The sequence below is a fragment of the Schistocerca serialis genome, chromosome 5 (assembly GCF_023864345.2).
Source record: "Schistocerca serialis cubense isolate TAMUIC-IGC-003099 chromosome 5, iqSchSeri2.2, whole genome shotgun sequence".
Classification (NCBI taxonomy): Eukaryota; Metazoa; Arthropoda; class Insecta; order Orthoptera; family Acrididae; genus Schistocerca; species Schistocerca serialis.
In genome coordinates, this window is record NC_064642.1 from 218584651 (window position 1) to 218601314 (window position 16664).

Below are 16664 nucleotides of genomic sequence, written 5' to 3' on the forward strand. Positions count from 1 at the left end.
TGTCCTCCCTATGAAGCCTACCTACAGTCCAGAGGCACAGACTGACAATGGAAAGTTCAAGGAAATGAAGTCAACACTTCACAATTGTGAAGCTTTGGTGGAGCGGTACCTTCGACGCACATCATAATGAAGAGGATGTAACAACTTGACCAGAATGTGAAGATCCACCAGCACCACAATAAAGAGGACCATTGACAAGCCTAAGAGACTAGTGTGCTGTAGTCAGCTCGAATGAGAACATACGAAACAATGAGTCGCTGGTTCTCTAGGTCAGTGAGTAACACAGTGAACTGTGGGGCATGCAGCGTCGCATAGTGGTTAGCGTCACTTGCTGGTGTGACATGGGTTGCCAGTTGAAACTTGATCACCAGCAATTATTTATTACTAGCCTTTTCCACCTGGCTTTACCTGCATGTGTGTTCAGACATGTATATTGAACACATGTCCCTCTTCCCATTTCTGTGTACACCCCATTCTCCCAACTCTATGTGCTTACCTCGTCCTCCTTACTCTCTCTGTCCATTTCCTCCGTCCCATCTTTGACCATATCTTCCTCTCCCCTTCCTTTGACTATATCCTCCTCTCCCCTTCCTTTGACTATAGCCTCCTCCTCAATTCCTTTCCATCTCTGTCTCCTCCTCTTCCTTTTCTACTTGTCCACTACCCCTCTAGACCTTCCACCTCACCTCCCACATTCCCGCTCATCCTCTCACTCTGTCCATCCTCTCTGCTATCCATCTCAAACTGTCCCCAGCCATGTTCATTGTCATGTTAACCCCTTCCATACAGTTCAGTGAAGCAGGCTGATTTGCTCCCTCAACATGTGGGATAGGATACACATCAGAGGCTTGAAAATCATTTATTTGCCCCTAATGTACAGGCTGACATGCGAAGCAAGTTGGTAATGGAAGCTGATGTTACTCCAGTACTGCATACCTTTCACACAGAACAATCTATGTACCGGGGCCTGTAACACTGTTTCTTGCTCCTGAAGAGTATGCTGCCCTGCAAAGCAGGTTGATTTGGCAGGCACATACTGTTCCCACACGTGCCTGTCGTGCAGGGATGCTACATGCCAAGGGCTGGAAAAAAAAGTGTTTTTGCCTGTATCTCCACTCCTATTGGAGCTAGGAGATTATTAACCCTACAGTGCTGATACTCATGAGACCTGAGGCCAGCTGTTTCTGTGCCACATTTGAGGATTTGGGAGAAGATGTCTCTCTCTCTCTCTCTCTCTCTCTCTCTCTCTCTCTCTCTCTCTCTCTCTCTCTCACACACACAGATTTAGTATTTGTCATTTTTGAAAGGTTCTTGAAATATCTTAAGTTTGTAGTTTCTGTACATTCAGGAATATTTGCTGTTTGTGTAACGATCAGCATTCAGCAATGTTTGATGTTTGTATAAATAGCTGCACTATCTGTCCAGGAGGTCAGTTCTGTTCTGGCAATATGTTGGTGTCAGAAATAAATGTACTTTCTCTTTTAAGTGTTGTACTTCACTGATGAACCTGCCTTCAGATTTGGACTCGATTGTGGTTTTGATTTATAAAAAGGCACATTTGTTTTAGGTTGTTGGAGGTACTCTTTATCACCTCCGGCTAGAAGTTGGTGCTAGCAACTGCCGTAAGGGAAAAGATGATGCCAATTCTGAATGCACTTTAAAGGCAGGATCGGTAAGAGTTCTATCATCGACACTTCAAATAAAAACAGTTCATATTTCATGTATACGGATTTCCCTTTGTAATTCCTGTGCTCATTGACACCTATATTTGAAAGTGTACCTTATTAATCTTTTTTTCCCACTGTGAATAGTTATTATGACATTTAAGTTTCATATATGTATAGAGTATTACTATTTGAGCCTTGCCTCATGTATCCTGTATTCTCCCATTTGGAATGTTCCCTGTATTCCAGTGTATTCAAATCTAATATCAAACCTTGCTTTGCTCTGCATCTTGTTACCATCATTTTACTGTGGGTTCATATATACGGCTGTAATGGGGTTGGCTGTAACCTGACTTTTGTGTTTACTTTTCTCCTCTCCTTCCCTAATTTGCTATCCCACTCATCTCCACCTTACTGAGCAAAATGACAGTAGGGATGATTGTCTTGATGTCTTCTAAGACAGAGACATTCCTGTAGGACATCAAATCAGGATTGCAATGAGATTGAAAATTTCATGATAAACAGGACACAGCACATTATCCTGAATTGAGGGTAATCTGCAGAAACTAAAGGTGGTTTGGTTTGTCCTGAAGCACTGTAATCAGACCATTGATGTTCAAGTTATACACAATGCTTTGATGGATAGTATTAGTTGCAATCTTGGGCTTTTCACAAATGATGCAGTTATATATGAGCAAATGCAATCCAGTGAGATTGTGGTTGTATTTGTTTAGATCTAGACAAAATATCAGTCTGCTGCAAAGACTGACAAGTAGTTCTTAATGCTGGGATGTGTTAAATTTTTCACTTTCTGACAAATAAGTGTGATATCCTTTGACTAAAGCATTAATTAATTACGATGAGTCATGTCATACAAATACTTAGGAGTAACGATGCACAGAGACATGTAGTGGAACGACCATATAACCTCAGTAACAGGTGAAACAAATGGCAGGCTACAGATAGGGTATCAGGTTTAGTTTGTCTACAAAAGACTGCATGCAAAACATATCTGTGGCCCATGATTGCAGACTGCTCAAGACTATGGGACTTATATCATTGCAGAAACATTGAGTGTATACAAAGAAGGATGGTGCAAAAAGCCATAGTCTTGTTGTACTGATGAAAGAGTATAACAGAGATATTGTCAAATCTTAGGTGGCAGAAACTGAAAGCAAGGTGTACTTGAAATAAACAACTTATGAACACAAAAAAACAACATTCCTAAATTTCTGTTCAAAAGATGAGGAATGCAACGCTAGTGTGACAGTGAACTCCAACAAAATTTTGTCTCCTCTGGGAAAAAAGATTGTAGGCGTATGGCTTCAAAATAACTTCAAATGGCATACACATATAAACAAAATAAATTGAACACAAAATAAAATATGTTACAATTTACAGTTACTCTCTGTTAAAGCAAGTTTTAGCTCTGTCTGAATTGCCTACTTTGCACAATTCTTTAGCATCATACTATACAGAAGTATATTGTGGGGTAATACACCACCCAGTTCACCCATTTTCCAAACACAGAAAAGTTCTGTAAGAGCAATGCAACATACTCGACAAACAGTCTTGCAAACCCAAACCCCTCTTCCAAAAGTCATCAGTCCTCCCACTTCTCTGTATGTACATACTAGGAATCTGTTGTGTTGGAAGAACTTAAAAGATATGCACATTTTAAAATCCATGAGCATGATAAAAGACAAAAGGAAAAGCTTAATGTACAGTCAGTAATGACATCAGCCTGCAAAACTTCCTCAATAAACAGTGGTATACAAATTTACAATAGTCTTGCACATAAGGGAAAAATCATATCATTCACACTCTTTTGTAAAATCTTAAGGGCATTCTTATTAGATGATTGCTTCTATTCACTAGTAGAATTTTTATAACATTTGAGATACAAGAGACTTGCAACAAGACAGTGCAGTTGCTGCAAGTAGTGCAAGCTCTTTTGTGGATAAAGCTAAAATTTATGTATCTACTACAATAGTACTGTATTTTTACTGTGTTGTGTTACTGTTTTGCTTTGTGTTTGTTCTGTGTCCCACAATCTCGAAAGATTTTTTTGGACGAATGAATGAATAAATAAAAAACACCCTCTGCCTCTATGTAATAACAGAAAGCATGTTTTAACCAATGTTGTCAAAAATGACCATTCATATCAACAGTTTGTTCACTGTTGTGTGTTTTGAGCAGAAATCAGGTTGTGAATATGCTTAGATGCTGCACATTGTTAGGAATCTGTGCAATGCTCAGTCTGCTACTGAGCGGAAGGTCCTGACTATTGGCATTCCCACTGTCACCAGACAATCTGCTTGCCCAACAACTAACTGTACTGTGGTCAACAGCATCATCCCTATACACCTTTTTTGAGCTCTTATAAATGATTGTCACTGTCTTGTTCTCGGGTCACAGGAACTCTATAACAGAGTGTTACTTCAGACGAATATAAAGTGCAGCAGCCATCTTGACAGAATGCTACAACAGCACGACTTGTGGAAACAGATTGAGTTAAATTTGAATACAAGTGAGAAGAATATTTCTGTGACCTCCATGAATACCAAAGATCTACAACAAGCGTTGAGTTTTTGAAAAATGTTGTGCATTTTGTGTTGTATTATGAATGTACTTGGAGGCTCTCCCTTATGATAGGATTTATGAATGATGTGTGAAAGAATGAATGCGGGTGGATGTACTAGACAGGATACACTGTTTGGGTGTATATGCCTGGTCTTGCGTGGGTGTGTTCCACATGGGTATGGCCCATGTAACAAGGGTTTTTGGGAGTAGGTGTGGCATAAGTATAGCCCAGATAATTTGTAGATTACCAGTTCAGGAGAGAAGGAAAGGATGATCCTAATTGCAGGACATGAGGAAAGATAGTTGAAAACCTGGTAGGGACGTGTCCCAGTTGTTTCATTCACTTACGGTATTGGTTAAAAATGAGGGTGCTCCTTTGCCACTTATTTGTGGTGGTGGTTGGAAAATTAGGTGTATCTGTGGATTCAGGTTGGACTGAAATAGCAAACAATTTTATTCACAGTAGGATCACATTAGGTACACATAGAATGCTGGATTAGCTCATTATACCCGTCATCTGGTGAGTCACAATGTGGCACAATGGGTGTATGTGTGTAAACCACCATGTCAGAAGATGGCAATAATCGATGACAACCTTTAATGTGTGTGTTATTGTATCTGATCATCGCCGAATAAAATTGTTTTGTAGCCACATTTATCAGATTGCTGTTACGTGTACCAGACATCATCAGTACATATTGAGAGGAAGGTTTCCGTTCCGGTCATTCCTCTGATAATGCCCCAGATCAAAAATCAAAGATGCCCATAGGAGCAAATATAGGTATTGATAAAATTCTGCTTTTGTTGAATTAAACTTCATCAGATTTCCAGTTTCCCTAAAGTTAAATTTACAATAACAGGATTCTATTATCACACTGTTCCAGGTGTCCTCACTGAATGTACAGAAATTTTAAATGCAGCTACACAAGGAGTAAGTGATAGTGGATTCTGAAGTGAGGCTATTCATTTCGTAATGTAACGTCTTAAATTTGGAAACTCAACTCAAAATACTCAGCTTTCATTGTTGATGTTTGTAGATGAGGTGAATCTCTTCGCTGTGGTCTGCTCCACCTGAAAATTAGATTCTAGACTTCCCAAATGGGCAGGAAATTTATTTCATAGTTAATCTTCTTTTATAAAATGATGTAACTGAAACATATAAGTCTGTTTTAAAACATTATTATTGCATCACAAGATACAAAACTGACTCTGACAAAATCTTAAACAACACTGACTGAATTTGGGTGTTGGTGCCGAGATTAAGTGAACAGTAATGACAAATAGGTTTTACTGCAAGAATTTTCTAAATGAGTGTTTTGCTGTTTGTTCACATTCATTGAGTACATCTTTGAATAAAAACTATGTTTCATAACAGTTTCATTATAATTCATCAGAACTGTGCTCAAAGTATCATAATCTCATGAATTTAGTGACATTATAACACGTCTTCATTAAGATTTGGTACGTTGCAAAGTGGTGACGAATGGTTCAGCTGGTCATGAGGCATTGCAGTTTTCATTAAGAGTCATCCTATTCTGTGTCACTTTGCACCCCCGCCCCTTCCTCCCCCCAAAGTATCGCACATAGAAGCATGGGTGAGACTTTGTCATGGCATGCATGCATCAGAACAGATTTACATGCAGAAACTAAAAATAAACTTCAAGCCCTACAAAAAATTCACTACCATTGTAAAATTTGAAATAATAACTAAATGTTGTGGTACATAGAATATGGTAATAAATTAATAGCTAGTCATGAAGTATACTTCCTTAATTAACGTAGGAGAATGTTCTAATTTCTTTCTCCTAATTCATGTATATGTCAAATTTTACTTTTAATTAATGTTTGCCATAATCAGTAATAGTAACCCTCCATTTCTCATATTACGTCGTTGTACATTCCAACTCCTCTCCATCAGTGTGGGTTTCTACTTCACTTTTGGTGTTATGGTTTGTATATTGCAATTACAACATTTTCATTTTAATCAATAGTTCAGTCAATCATCTGTATTCAATATACAGTTAAATTCAGACATTGCATACTAAGCTGCTCACAACATTTACGTTTTCTCTTGTCACAGATTATTTCACTAATTACTTGCACAAAATTACTGATACTTTTACCATTAATCCACTCCATGTTACTGCATGTGCATGACCCAAATTCCATAGTATAAAGTCCCTAACCATAGCTTCATCATCCTATCTACTAAATTATCATCAGACTCGTATCATCATCATAAACATCATCACAATAATCCATACACCAATCTTTATCCTTGAAGAATCCAAACTCCATCATAAAATGCCCTATACAATCCCTGACAAATAACTATATTCATATCATCTCCCAATAAATGCATAAGACCTTCAAATCTCAGAATATTTACCACTCACATAATTACAATATCATGAAAGTAGCAAAACAGTATTCGCTTGATCATCATCTACATCTATACTCTGCAAACCACCGTGAGGGGCATGGCAGAAAATATGTCCCATTGTACCAGTTATTAGGGTTTCTTCCTGTTCCATTCATGTATGGAGTGTGGGAAGAATGATTGTTTGAATGTGTGTGCAGGAATTATTCTAATCTTATCCTCACAATCCCTGTGTGGGTGGCACATGGGGAATTGTGTTATGTCCCTAGAGCAGTCATTTAAAGCCAGTTCTTGAATCTTTTTAATAGACTTACTTGGGATAGTTTACATCTGTCTTCAGGAGTCTGCCATTTCAGTTCCTTCAGTATCTCTGTGACACTCTTCGCTGGGTTGAACAAACCTGTGACCATTGCAACATAGGCAACATTCTGAACCACATTAGCCAACATTACTTCATTCAGATCAAGAATGAAAAGAGTAGATATTACTTCAGTAATTGCTTTCTTACAAGATTTTCATTGAATAACAATGTCTTACTTCTTACATAACTATTCTTCTCTATGGTCTACAAAAGTCATAAAACTTGAATGGAAAGAGCAAAAATAGCTGGTACAGATGACAAATATTTCCATTTAGCTCTCTGTTTCCGATGTAGAACTTAATTACTTCTATATTCTTCCGTTAGTTATTAATTTTCATTACAATACCATGACAGTAGAGATAACAAAAATCAACCCCCCTGCCAGTCCATAGTTTTACAAAATTTTGCAAAGTGTTTCATTATAATCACAATGTTCCAGGATACATTGTAATAACTATTGAAGTGCAACTAAAATGTGTGACAGAATGAACTCGTAAACCCACATAAAATTAAATTACAGCACAAGAGACTCCTCCCTTCCAATGATGAAATGAGAATTAAGAAAGCACAATTAAATGAATATCTTCAAAGATTTATTTTAGCATCCACTAACAGTTAAAATGTCATATGTTGTTACACTTACTACAGTAAATCTGAACCTATGACTATTCTCATAAAGACACCTTCTGTTAAAGTTAGCAAGAAACATTTTTAATAAAAGGCAGCTACATGTTAAATTTCTTTAATTACTGATTAGCAATATTAATGTTAATCACTGATCTCCCTTCCCATTACCCTGTCAGTAGTATTCCTCTTCCAACAGAACAAGAAAGCAATCCTACAGCAAGAAATCTTGAAAATTTATGTATTTATGATAAATGTAATTAAGTTCTGCTTTTTCTTAAAAGTGTAAATCATTCCTTTCTTTTCTGTAAGCTATAATTAATAATTATAGTTAATTAGAATTACTTGTTAGTTAATTTTGTTAATTACACTAATTATTCTGTTTGATTGAAAGTATATGGATCCAGAGACCATTTCAAGTCTCAGAAATCTACGATGTACATATAGCAGGCTGAAGCGACAACGAAAATTTGTATGAAAGCCAGAATTCAAACCCTAGTCTCCTGTCTCCTGCCTATTAGGCAGATGCGGTAACCACTACGTCACCCTGGCATGATGGCTGTGCACAACTACACCTACCACCGTAACATGCCTACCTCCTCATTCCAAACTCCAATTCCCACCTCTGCCCACTTAGTATCCCCCCTAAACTCAAACAGTATTGCATTTTGTTCAATGCTGCTGTGCTATTCCTATACATCTGGAGAGTCTCTGCAATGCTGTTTGAGTTTAGGGTGAATGCTAAGTGGAATGAGGGGTGAATGGGCGTTTGAATTGAGGAAGAAGGTGTGCTAGGGTAGTGCAAGCAGTTGTGCAAAGCAACTGTGCCAGGTTGGTGTAATGGTTAGTACGTCTGTCTAGTGAGCAGGAGACCTGGGCTCAAATCCTGGCTTTGTAAAAATTTTCATTTGTTGCTTTAGTCTGCATAATCCTGGCTTTGTAAAAATTTTCATTTGTTGCTTCAGTCTGCATATATACATAAATTATTCTGTTAATGGCAGCTTAATTATCAGTCAACTTAATGGAACATCATTCTTCAAGTCAATTGCTACATGTCACCTATAGCACATCATTAGGAAAGGCAGATAAGAAAACTCAGTAAAAGGGTGCATAATTAGTATAAGTGTTAATTAAATTAATTCCATACAGAAATTATTCACCATACAGTAACTAAAATATAATTAGTTATCACAGACATAGTATCCTATAAGTTTTGCATGAATATCATCATCATCATCATCATCATCATCATCGTAACATTTCAGAAGTCATGCTTACATTAACACACTGAACCTTTTCTACTGCGTAACTTTCAGCTGCATCAAACCAGTCTCAGGACTGAAGGCAACAACAACAACAACAACAACTTTCACAAAATATGTCACAAACTGAACAGAATGCAACTATTCGTTAAACAGTGAACTATTTAGCCAGTGATTTCAAATTTGCATAGAATGAACAGTAATGACGGCAACAGATTTACTGTCCACATAAACATAGCTACTTTGGAGTTCATTATTTTTGCGAAATAATTGTGTCCCTAACTGATCAGGAAAAGTTAAATGCATCATCACTGCACCTTATAATCTTCTTGCAGTCATGTATCCATAAGAGTACTAATAATCTGCAACATTTGTTATTAATCACACATACTGTACTCTGCTCTCCCAAGTCTTAATGAATTTGTCAGGAAAAGTGAAATACAACCTAACTTATTTCTTACTAATGACTGTGTGCTCATACAGCACCAACTTACAGAAACATCTTATACAACAGTGCCAGTATAATGCAAATTAAATAACACTTGACTTCATACCAATGAATAATGAGTAGTAATTTGAAAATTCCCAAAATATAATCTCAGAAAATTACACTAACACTCTGTAATCCTTCCATTACTAGTTGCTTACAAAGAAAAGCCAAAATGTCTCTAAATCTCTTACTAATATGTAAGGTTACACGACATGTAATCAGATAAACTGCAAAGTGAGTAGCCAATGCTTCCAAATCTACTAAAACTAGATAGTACTTAACACTAATAAAATTACACAGTCATACAGAACATAATCTTAACCCTAGGACGCCCAAGCCTTTTTTTTTTCTAACTTGGATGCCTAAGGGGGGGTTCGGCAAGCCCACAGGTATTAAATAAGTTTACTGACGAAAAATTACAACTTTCAAAATTGTTTATGTATTTTAACTAAGGCACTGGTTTATAAATGTTGTTAATTGTTATAAATATTGTATTGAGTGAATAAAAAATTGACATATTACAATACAAAATACAGATGTGTTCATATACAATAGACTACTCTGAGTCCTCAACTTCAAGGCAAGAGACACACCTCACAATTTTTTCTGAATGTGTGTTACACACATGTTTATGACACTGTCCACAATACTGTTTCGGTTTACTTAGATTGTTGTACTTCTGCTTCTTTGTTTTAGCTTCTCTTGCACAAATATGGCACCGACCTTTCCCTGCAGGAGGCTGACGTGCTTTGTTGTCACTTCTTTGATTTTCTTTTGTAGAATAGTCTCCATTGATTGAACAATTTGGTTAGATAACCCTCTTGCATTGGCACTTCTTTCTTCTACCTGCAATTTCACTAGTTCCATCCCAGCTTGCAGAAGATAGAGTTCCCGTTTGTTGTGTTTCTTTTCATTCCCTCTTGGATGTTGCGGGATGAATATGGTGGTTGCATTGATAGCACAAATGTCGATGAGAGAGTAAAATACATATAGAGGCCATCTCTTTGTTCCCCTCTTGCAGGTGTACATACGCACCATTTGATCAATGATATCAATTCCACATTTAGTGGAATTATAATATGCATTTATCTCGGTTTTATTCTTCTCTCCTCCAACAGTGACTTTATCTTGGTGCATTGTTGACAACATCAGTAAGTTTTTACTTGGTTTCGTTTTTGCTGTGTAGGGCACCAAAGTAACTGGAGGCCTACGTGTTGGGAACTGCACTAACTCACTGCAAGTTTACAAGATAAATAACAGCTGACTGACATCAACAATCACTTCCTCTGAAAGTAAACAGATTGTTGTGAATATCAAGAATACCAACCAACAAGAAACTAACGTGCATTGTTGTAGAGATGAGAAATACGAAATCCTACTAAGGGAAATTATCTATAGCACGGAAACCTAAGGGGGGGGGGGGGGGGGGCGGGGCGTTTGTTGGACCCATAATAAGTTCATTTTTTCTTTCAAAGCAGGAATTTTCTATAAAATATATTGACACGGTTGTTGTTGTTGTTGTTGTTGTGGTCTTCAGTCCTGAGACTGGTTTGATGCAGCTCTCCATGCTACTCTATCCTGTGCAAGCTTCTTCAGCTCCCAGTACCTACTGCAACCTACATCCTTCTGAATCTGCTTAGTGTATTCATCTCTTGGTCTCCCTCTACGATTTTTACCCTCCACGGTGCCCTCCAATGCTAAATTTGTGATCCCTTGATGCCTCAAAACATGTCCTACCAACCGATCCCTTCTTCTGGTCAAGTTGTGCCACAAACTTCTCTTCTCCCCAATCCTATTCAATACCTCCTCATTAGTTACGTGATCTACCCACCTTATCTTCAGCATTCTTCTGTAGCACCACATTTCGAAAGCTTCTATTCTCTTCTTGTCCAAACTAGTTATCGTCCATGTTTCACTTCCATACATGGCTACACTCCATACAAATACTTTCAGAAACGACTTCCTGACACTTGAATCTATACTCGATGTTAACAAATTTCTCTTCTTGAGAAACGCTTTCCTTGCCATTGCCAGTCTACGTTTTGTATCCTCTCTACTTCGAACATCATCAGTTATTTTACTCCCTAAATAGCAAAACTCCTTTACTACTTTAAGTGTCTCATTTCCTAATCTAATTCCCTCAGCATCACCTGACTTAATTTGACTACATTCCATTATCCTCGTTTTGCTTTTGTTGATGTTCATCTTATATCCTCCTTTCAAGACACTGTCCATTCCGTTGAACTGCTCTTCCAAGTCCTTTGCTGTCTCTGACAGAATTACAATGTCATCGGCGAACCTCAAAGTTTTTACTTCTTGTCCATGAATTTTAATACCTACTCCGAATTTTTCTTTTGTTTCCTTTACTGCTTGCTCAATATACAGATTGAATAACATCGGGGAGAGGCTACAACCCTGTCTTACTCCTTTCCCAACCACTGCTTCCCTTTCATGCCCCTTGACTTTTATAACTGCCATCTGGTTTCTGTACAAATTGTAAATAGCCTTTCGCTGCCTGTATTTTACCCCTGCCACCTTCAGAATTTGAAAGAGAGTATTCCAGTTAACATTGTCAAAAGCTTTCTCTAAGTCTACAAATGCTAGAAACGTAGGTTTGCCTTTTCTTAATCTTTCTTCTAAGATAAGTCGTAAGGTCAGTATTGCCTCACATGTTCCAACATTTCTACGGAATCCAAACTGATCTTCCCCGAGGTCGGCTTCTACCAGTTTTTCCATTCGTCCGTAAAGAATTTGCGTTAGTATTTTGCAGCTGTGACTTATTAAACTGATAGTTCGGTAATTTTCACATCTGTCAACACCTGCTTTCTTTGGGATTGGAATTATGATATTCTTCTTGTAGTCTGAGGGTATTTCGCCTGTCTCATACATCGTGCTCACCAGATGGTAGAGTTTTGTCATGACTGGCTCTCCCGAGGCCATCAGTAGTTCTAATGGAATGTTGTCTACTCCCGGGGCCTTGTTTCGTCTCAGGTCTTTCAGTGCTCTGTCAAACTCTTCACGCAGTATCTTATCTCCCATTTCGTCTTCATCTACATCCTCTTCCGTTTCCATAATATTGTCCTCAAGTACATCGCCCTTGTATAAACCCTCTATATACTCCTTCCACCTTTCTGCCTTCCCTTCTTTGCTTATAACTGGGTTGCCACCTGAGCTCTTGATATTCATACAAGTGGTTCTCTTCTCTCCAAAGGTCTCTTTAATTTTCCTGTAGGCAGTATCTATCTTACCCCTAGTGAGACAAGCCTCTACATCCTTACATTTGTCCTCTAGCCATCCCTGCTTAGCCATTTTGCACTTCCTGTCGATGTCAATTTTGAGACGTTTGTATTCCTTTTTGCCTGCTTCATTTACTGCATTTTTATATTTTCTCCTTTCATCAATTAAATTCAATATTTCTTCTGTTGCCCAAGGATTTCTATTAGCCCTCGTCTTTTTACTTACTTGATCGTCTGCTGCCTTCACTACTTCATCCCTCAGAGCTACCCATTCTTCTTCTACTGTATTTCTTTCCCCCATTCCTGTCAATTGTTCCCTTATGCTCTCCCTGAAACTCTGTACAACCTCTGGTTCTTTCAGTTTATCCAGGTCCCATCTCCTTAAATTCCCACCTTTTTGCAGTTTCTTCAGTTTCAATCTGCAGTTCATAACCAATAGATTGTGGTCAGAATCCACATCTGCCCCAGGAAATGTCTTACAATTTAAAACCTGGTTCCTAAATCTCTGTCTTACCATTATATAATCTATCTGATACCATTTAGTATCTCCAGGATTCTTCCAGGTATATAACCTTCTTTTATGATTCTTGAACCAAGTGTTAGCTGTGATTAAGTTATGCTCTGTGCAAAATTCAACAAGGCGGCTTCCTCTTTCATTCCTTCCCCCCAATCCATATTCAGCTACTATGTTTCCTTCTGTCCCTTACTCAAAAGGGAATATGTAGTATGAAAGTTACTTGGGCAAAAGCAGGGGACATAAAAAAATTGTGGGTTCAACGAACCCCCCCCCCCCCCCCTTAGGTGTCCTAGGGTTAATGCAGGTGTTTGTACGAGCTAAATTATGCTTTAACTAGTATGCTTTAACTAGAAGTATAGTGATTAAAAAACATCATGTGGAATCAACTTTAGATGCTACAGGTTAGTATATCATTCCTCAAACATAATAAATTATAGACAAAGATAAAATATTTCAGTTTCAAATCTGCCCATGGTACGATATATAGCCCAATCATTGAATCATCACAATGCATCACCTTCCCTATAATCAATCATTAGCTTTGCATACTAGAACACATTTCACTGACTACTGATTAATATGAACAGGTTTGATTATTACTTCATCTACACATCATAATGCAACCTAATCTTTGATGTTGATCACTACAAAGTAAGGTTAACCATATAGCAGATTTACAAATGTCTATTTGATAAGTATATGTACAAAATTATCCTCACTAGCAGCATAACACAAGGCATTCGTAACGTAACATGTTTCTTCATATCAAAAATCAGTAATTCATCCAGTAAAATTTCAGCAGAACTTCCTATACCAGCTATTATATGTAATAATAGTAAACTCCCAACATAGCAGCTGAGTCAACGGACTGCATTGCTGCATTTTATTTCCTAGCATTAGTTACTGTATACTGAAATCCACAAATTAATGTGTACAGCTAATCACATTTCTCAGCACATGTCATGAAAATAACAAGAAGCAAAACCATTTTATGGAAAAAGACATAAAGAAGAGTAAAAATATTAACTGTTCCAAACATGGCTTAATCCTATCACTTAATTACTGAAAGTGGAAAATGAGTAAACTCCTATTTAGTCCTCAGTATTCGCATTTTAGTGTATCTCCTAATACAAAATAATCAAAAGCATCAAATAGTAATCAAATTATTTGAGTCCTACATAAATTCCAGACACAAACATTATCAGTGTCCAAAGTTAGTCCATACAGAAAACAGGGTGAAAAAAAAAAGCTAATACTATTTCCTCTCGGAGACACACTTCTGTACATCACTAATGATCTTGTATTATATTTATTCTACCAGGTGGTCTCCTTGACTTCTCATTTAGTACAATTTGAGAATCTTTTCTGCAGTAATGAACCCACTTCTGTCTCTCTACTTTGCTATAGATTTTTCCTCCACATCTACTTTCATGTTTGAGCTACTTGACCTTTTAGACATTCACAGTTCTGCATTTACAAAGTACTGTTACTTTTTCACTTGAAACACGTAATGGATCAAAACTATTCAATACAATACCATGTAGCTTTTGGGCAGCTCAAGAAGTAGGTGTCTCAGAGTTGTATATGTTGTTTCTCTACATATTCAAGTGTCTTGAACAAGTCTACATCGTTCACTATGTTTCTACAAACTTGTCTTCCACCTTTTTGAACTGATTGTGAAATTTATTTATGTATTGCTTCTACCAGTCAAGTTGTAAATGTTCATGAAATTCTAATAAACATTCCCACACATTAGCATGTTTTTGAGTTTCATATATTTTGTGTGTTCCTCAACACACAAAAACACACACACACACACACACACACACACACACACACACACACACACAGAGGTTTCAAAAAGCTTTTTCTACAGTCTGCTGGAAAACTGACTAATTCAGACAGCTCAGCAACTCTGTCACAACACTTGGTCATCTTTTTCACTTGAAATATCCTTTTCTACATAGTCACTGCATGGAATAATTAGATTTTCATTAACTATATCTGATGCCTGGCTATTCTTCATGTAAGTCACAGTACTGTGATCAGTTTTTTGAAACTGAATATGCTTGTTCACATGACTGTTTTGTCTCAGATTTGACAGTTAGCTTATGCACAAGCTAAGCATCACTTAAAGATGTAAACTTGGCCACTTACAAAATTTCAAATATGATGTCTTCCTGATCTTCACTTAAATTTTGTCTTTTAATACCAGAAATCATTTAATCTTGTCATCTATATCACTTGAAACTGTCATCACACAAGTTAATTACACTGTCATTATTAGGTACAATAACATTTTTGGCAGTAACTGCACCACTTAGTTCATTCTGAAAGTCAAGATTTGCCTGATCACTTTCTTGTTCTACTTCAGATTTGTCGATAGCCAACAATTCATGTATTTTTAATTTAAGTTCAGCAAGTTGAATACTGCTTATATTGGCAGTTGTCAGGTTGTCTTCTGGCTGCAAATTTTGATTCTGTGGTTCATTATTTAACACAACTGTTTCATTATTCATTATCACTAATTTATGATCCCGTGAGTCACACTTTCAGTCTGTTTTGGTAGTCTGTCCTCTTATATTGTTACCTTTGTGCGCTTTAAGCCATTCTATAAATTCTTCACATGATCGACACCCAGATACTGAATAACTTTTAGTTTCTATTTATGTTTGCCCAAAATTGTCCGTTCTTATTGTCCTCTGTTCCGACGTTCAGTCCAATTTCAACATTTTTGAGTTAACTGATAGTCCAAAATATCACAAAAAAATTTCACCACATGCAATGACTCTGCATAGCACCTACAAAAGTAGGATACAAACTTTGTACAGTACTCATCCGTTCTGGCATTCCACATTCGTTGTGCTAGTTGTCGCATTTTTTCTGTTCCATATTTCTGTTTCAGTTTTTGATAACAGCAGGCAGCAAACTTGAGTTTATTCCACATCCATTACTCAATTTTGTGTCTTGTAAGAAGATACACACAGTGCTGTGTGTGACTTTGACTTTGGAGAAATTTTTTTGGCTTTTGTACATGTGATGTGATAATACCTGAAATTTAAAAACTATTAATGTGACCACTCTGATTAATTTCAGTGGATCCCAGCTCCTCTGTCATGTTGTAATGCAACATAATCTTTCAGTCCTCTATAATAAATGTATTTCCATTCTTAACAGTAAAAAATTATATAAACTTGCTGTAATTTTAAACTGAACACAATGTGAACAGTTTTTATGGGTAGTGTATTTAGGTACTTATCTTGTTTTCTGCTTGTTGTCCTAGAATTTTTCCCAGTACTTTTCATTACATTTTTATTGTTCAAAGTGACACAAGTGGTCCGTCACAAACCTCTGATCAACCGCCCTCTGTAGTGAATCAATTCCCACTCATATATAGGCTTTTGAACAATTGATCTATTGTTAATAGTACAGTTTTTAGATATTACAGTTAAAAATCATGACATTAAGTTTTTTGACATACGTACAAAATTGTTTCAAATACTCGTATCAGTTTCAGACAGACAATTCAGCCAGAAAAATGTTGGCA

General features: G+C 37.1%; 1 protein-coding gene across 1 annotated transcript in view; it reads left to right on the forward strand.

The window, feature by feature from the left end:
• The window catches only part of LOC126481664 (uncharacterized), a 190132-nt gene that overhangs the window by 21802 nt on the left and 151666 nt on the right, over positions 1-16664 (forward strand). Inside the window, exon 3 of the mRNA XM_050105592.1 lies at positions 1568-1672. Within this exon, the coding sequence (XP_049961549.1) occupies positions 1568-1672 (105 nt within the window). The remainder of the gene's footprint in view (positions 1-1567; positions 1673-16664) is intronic.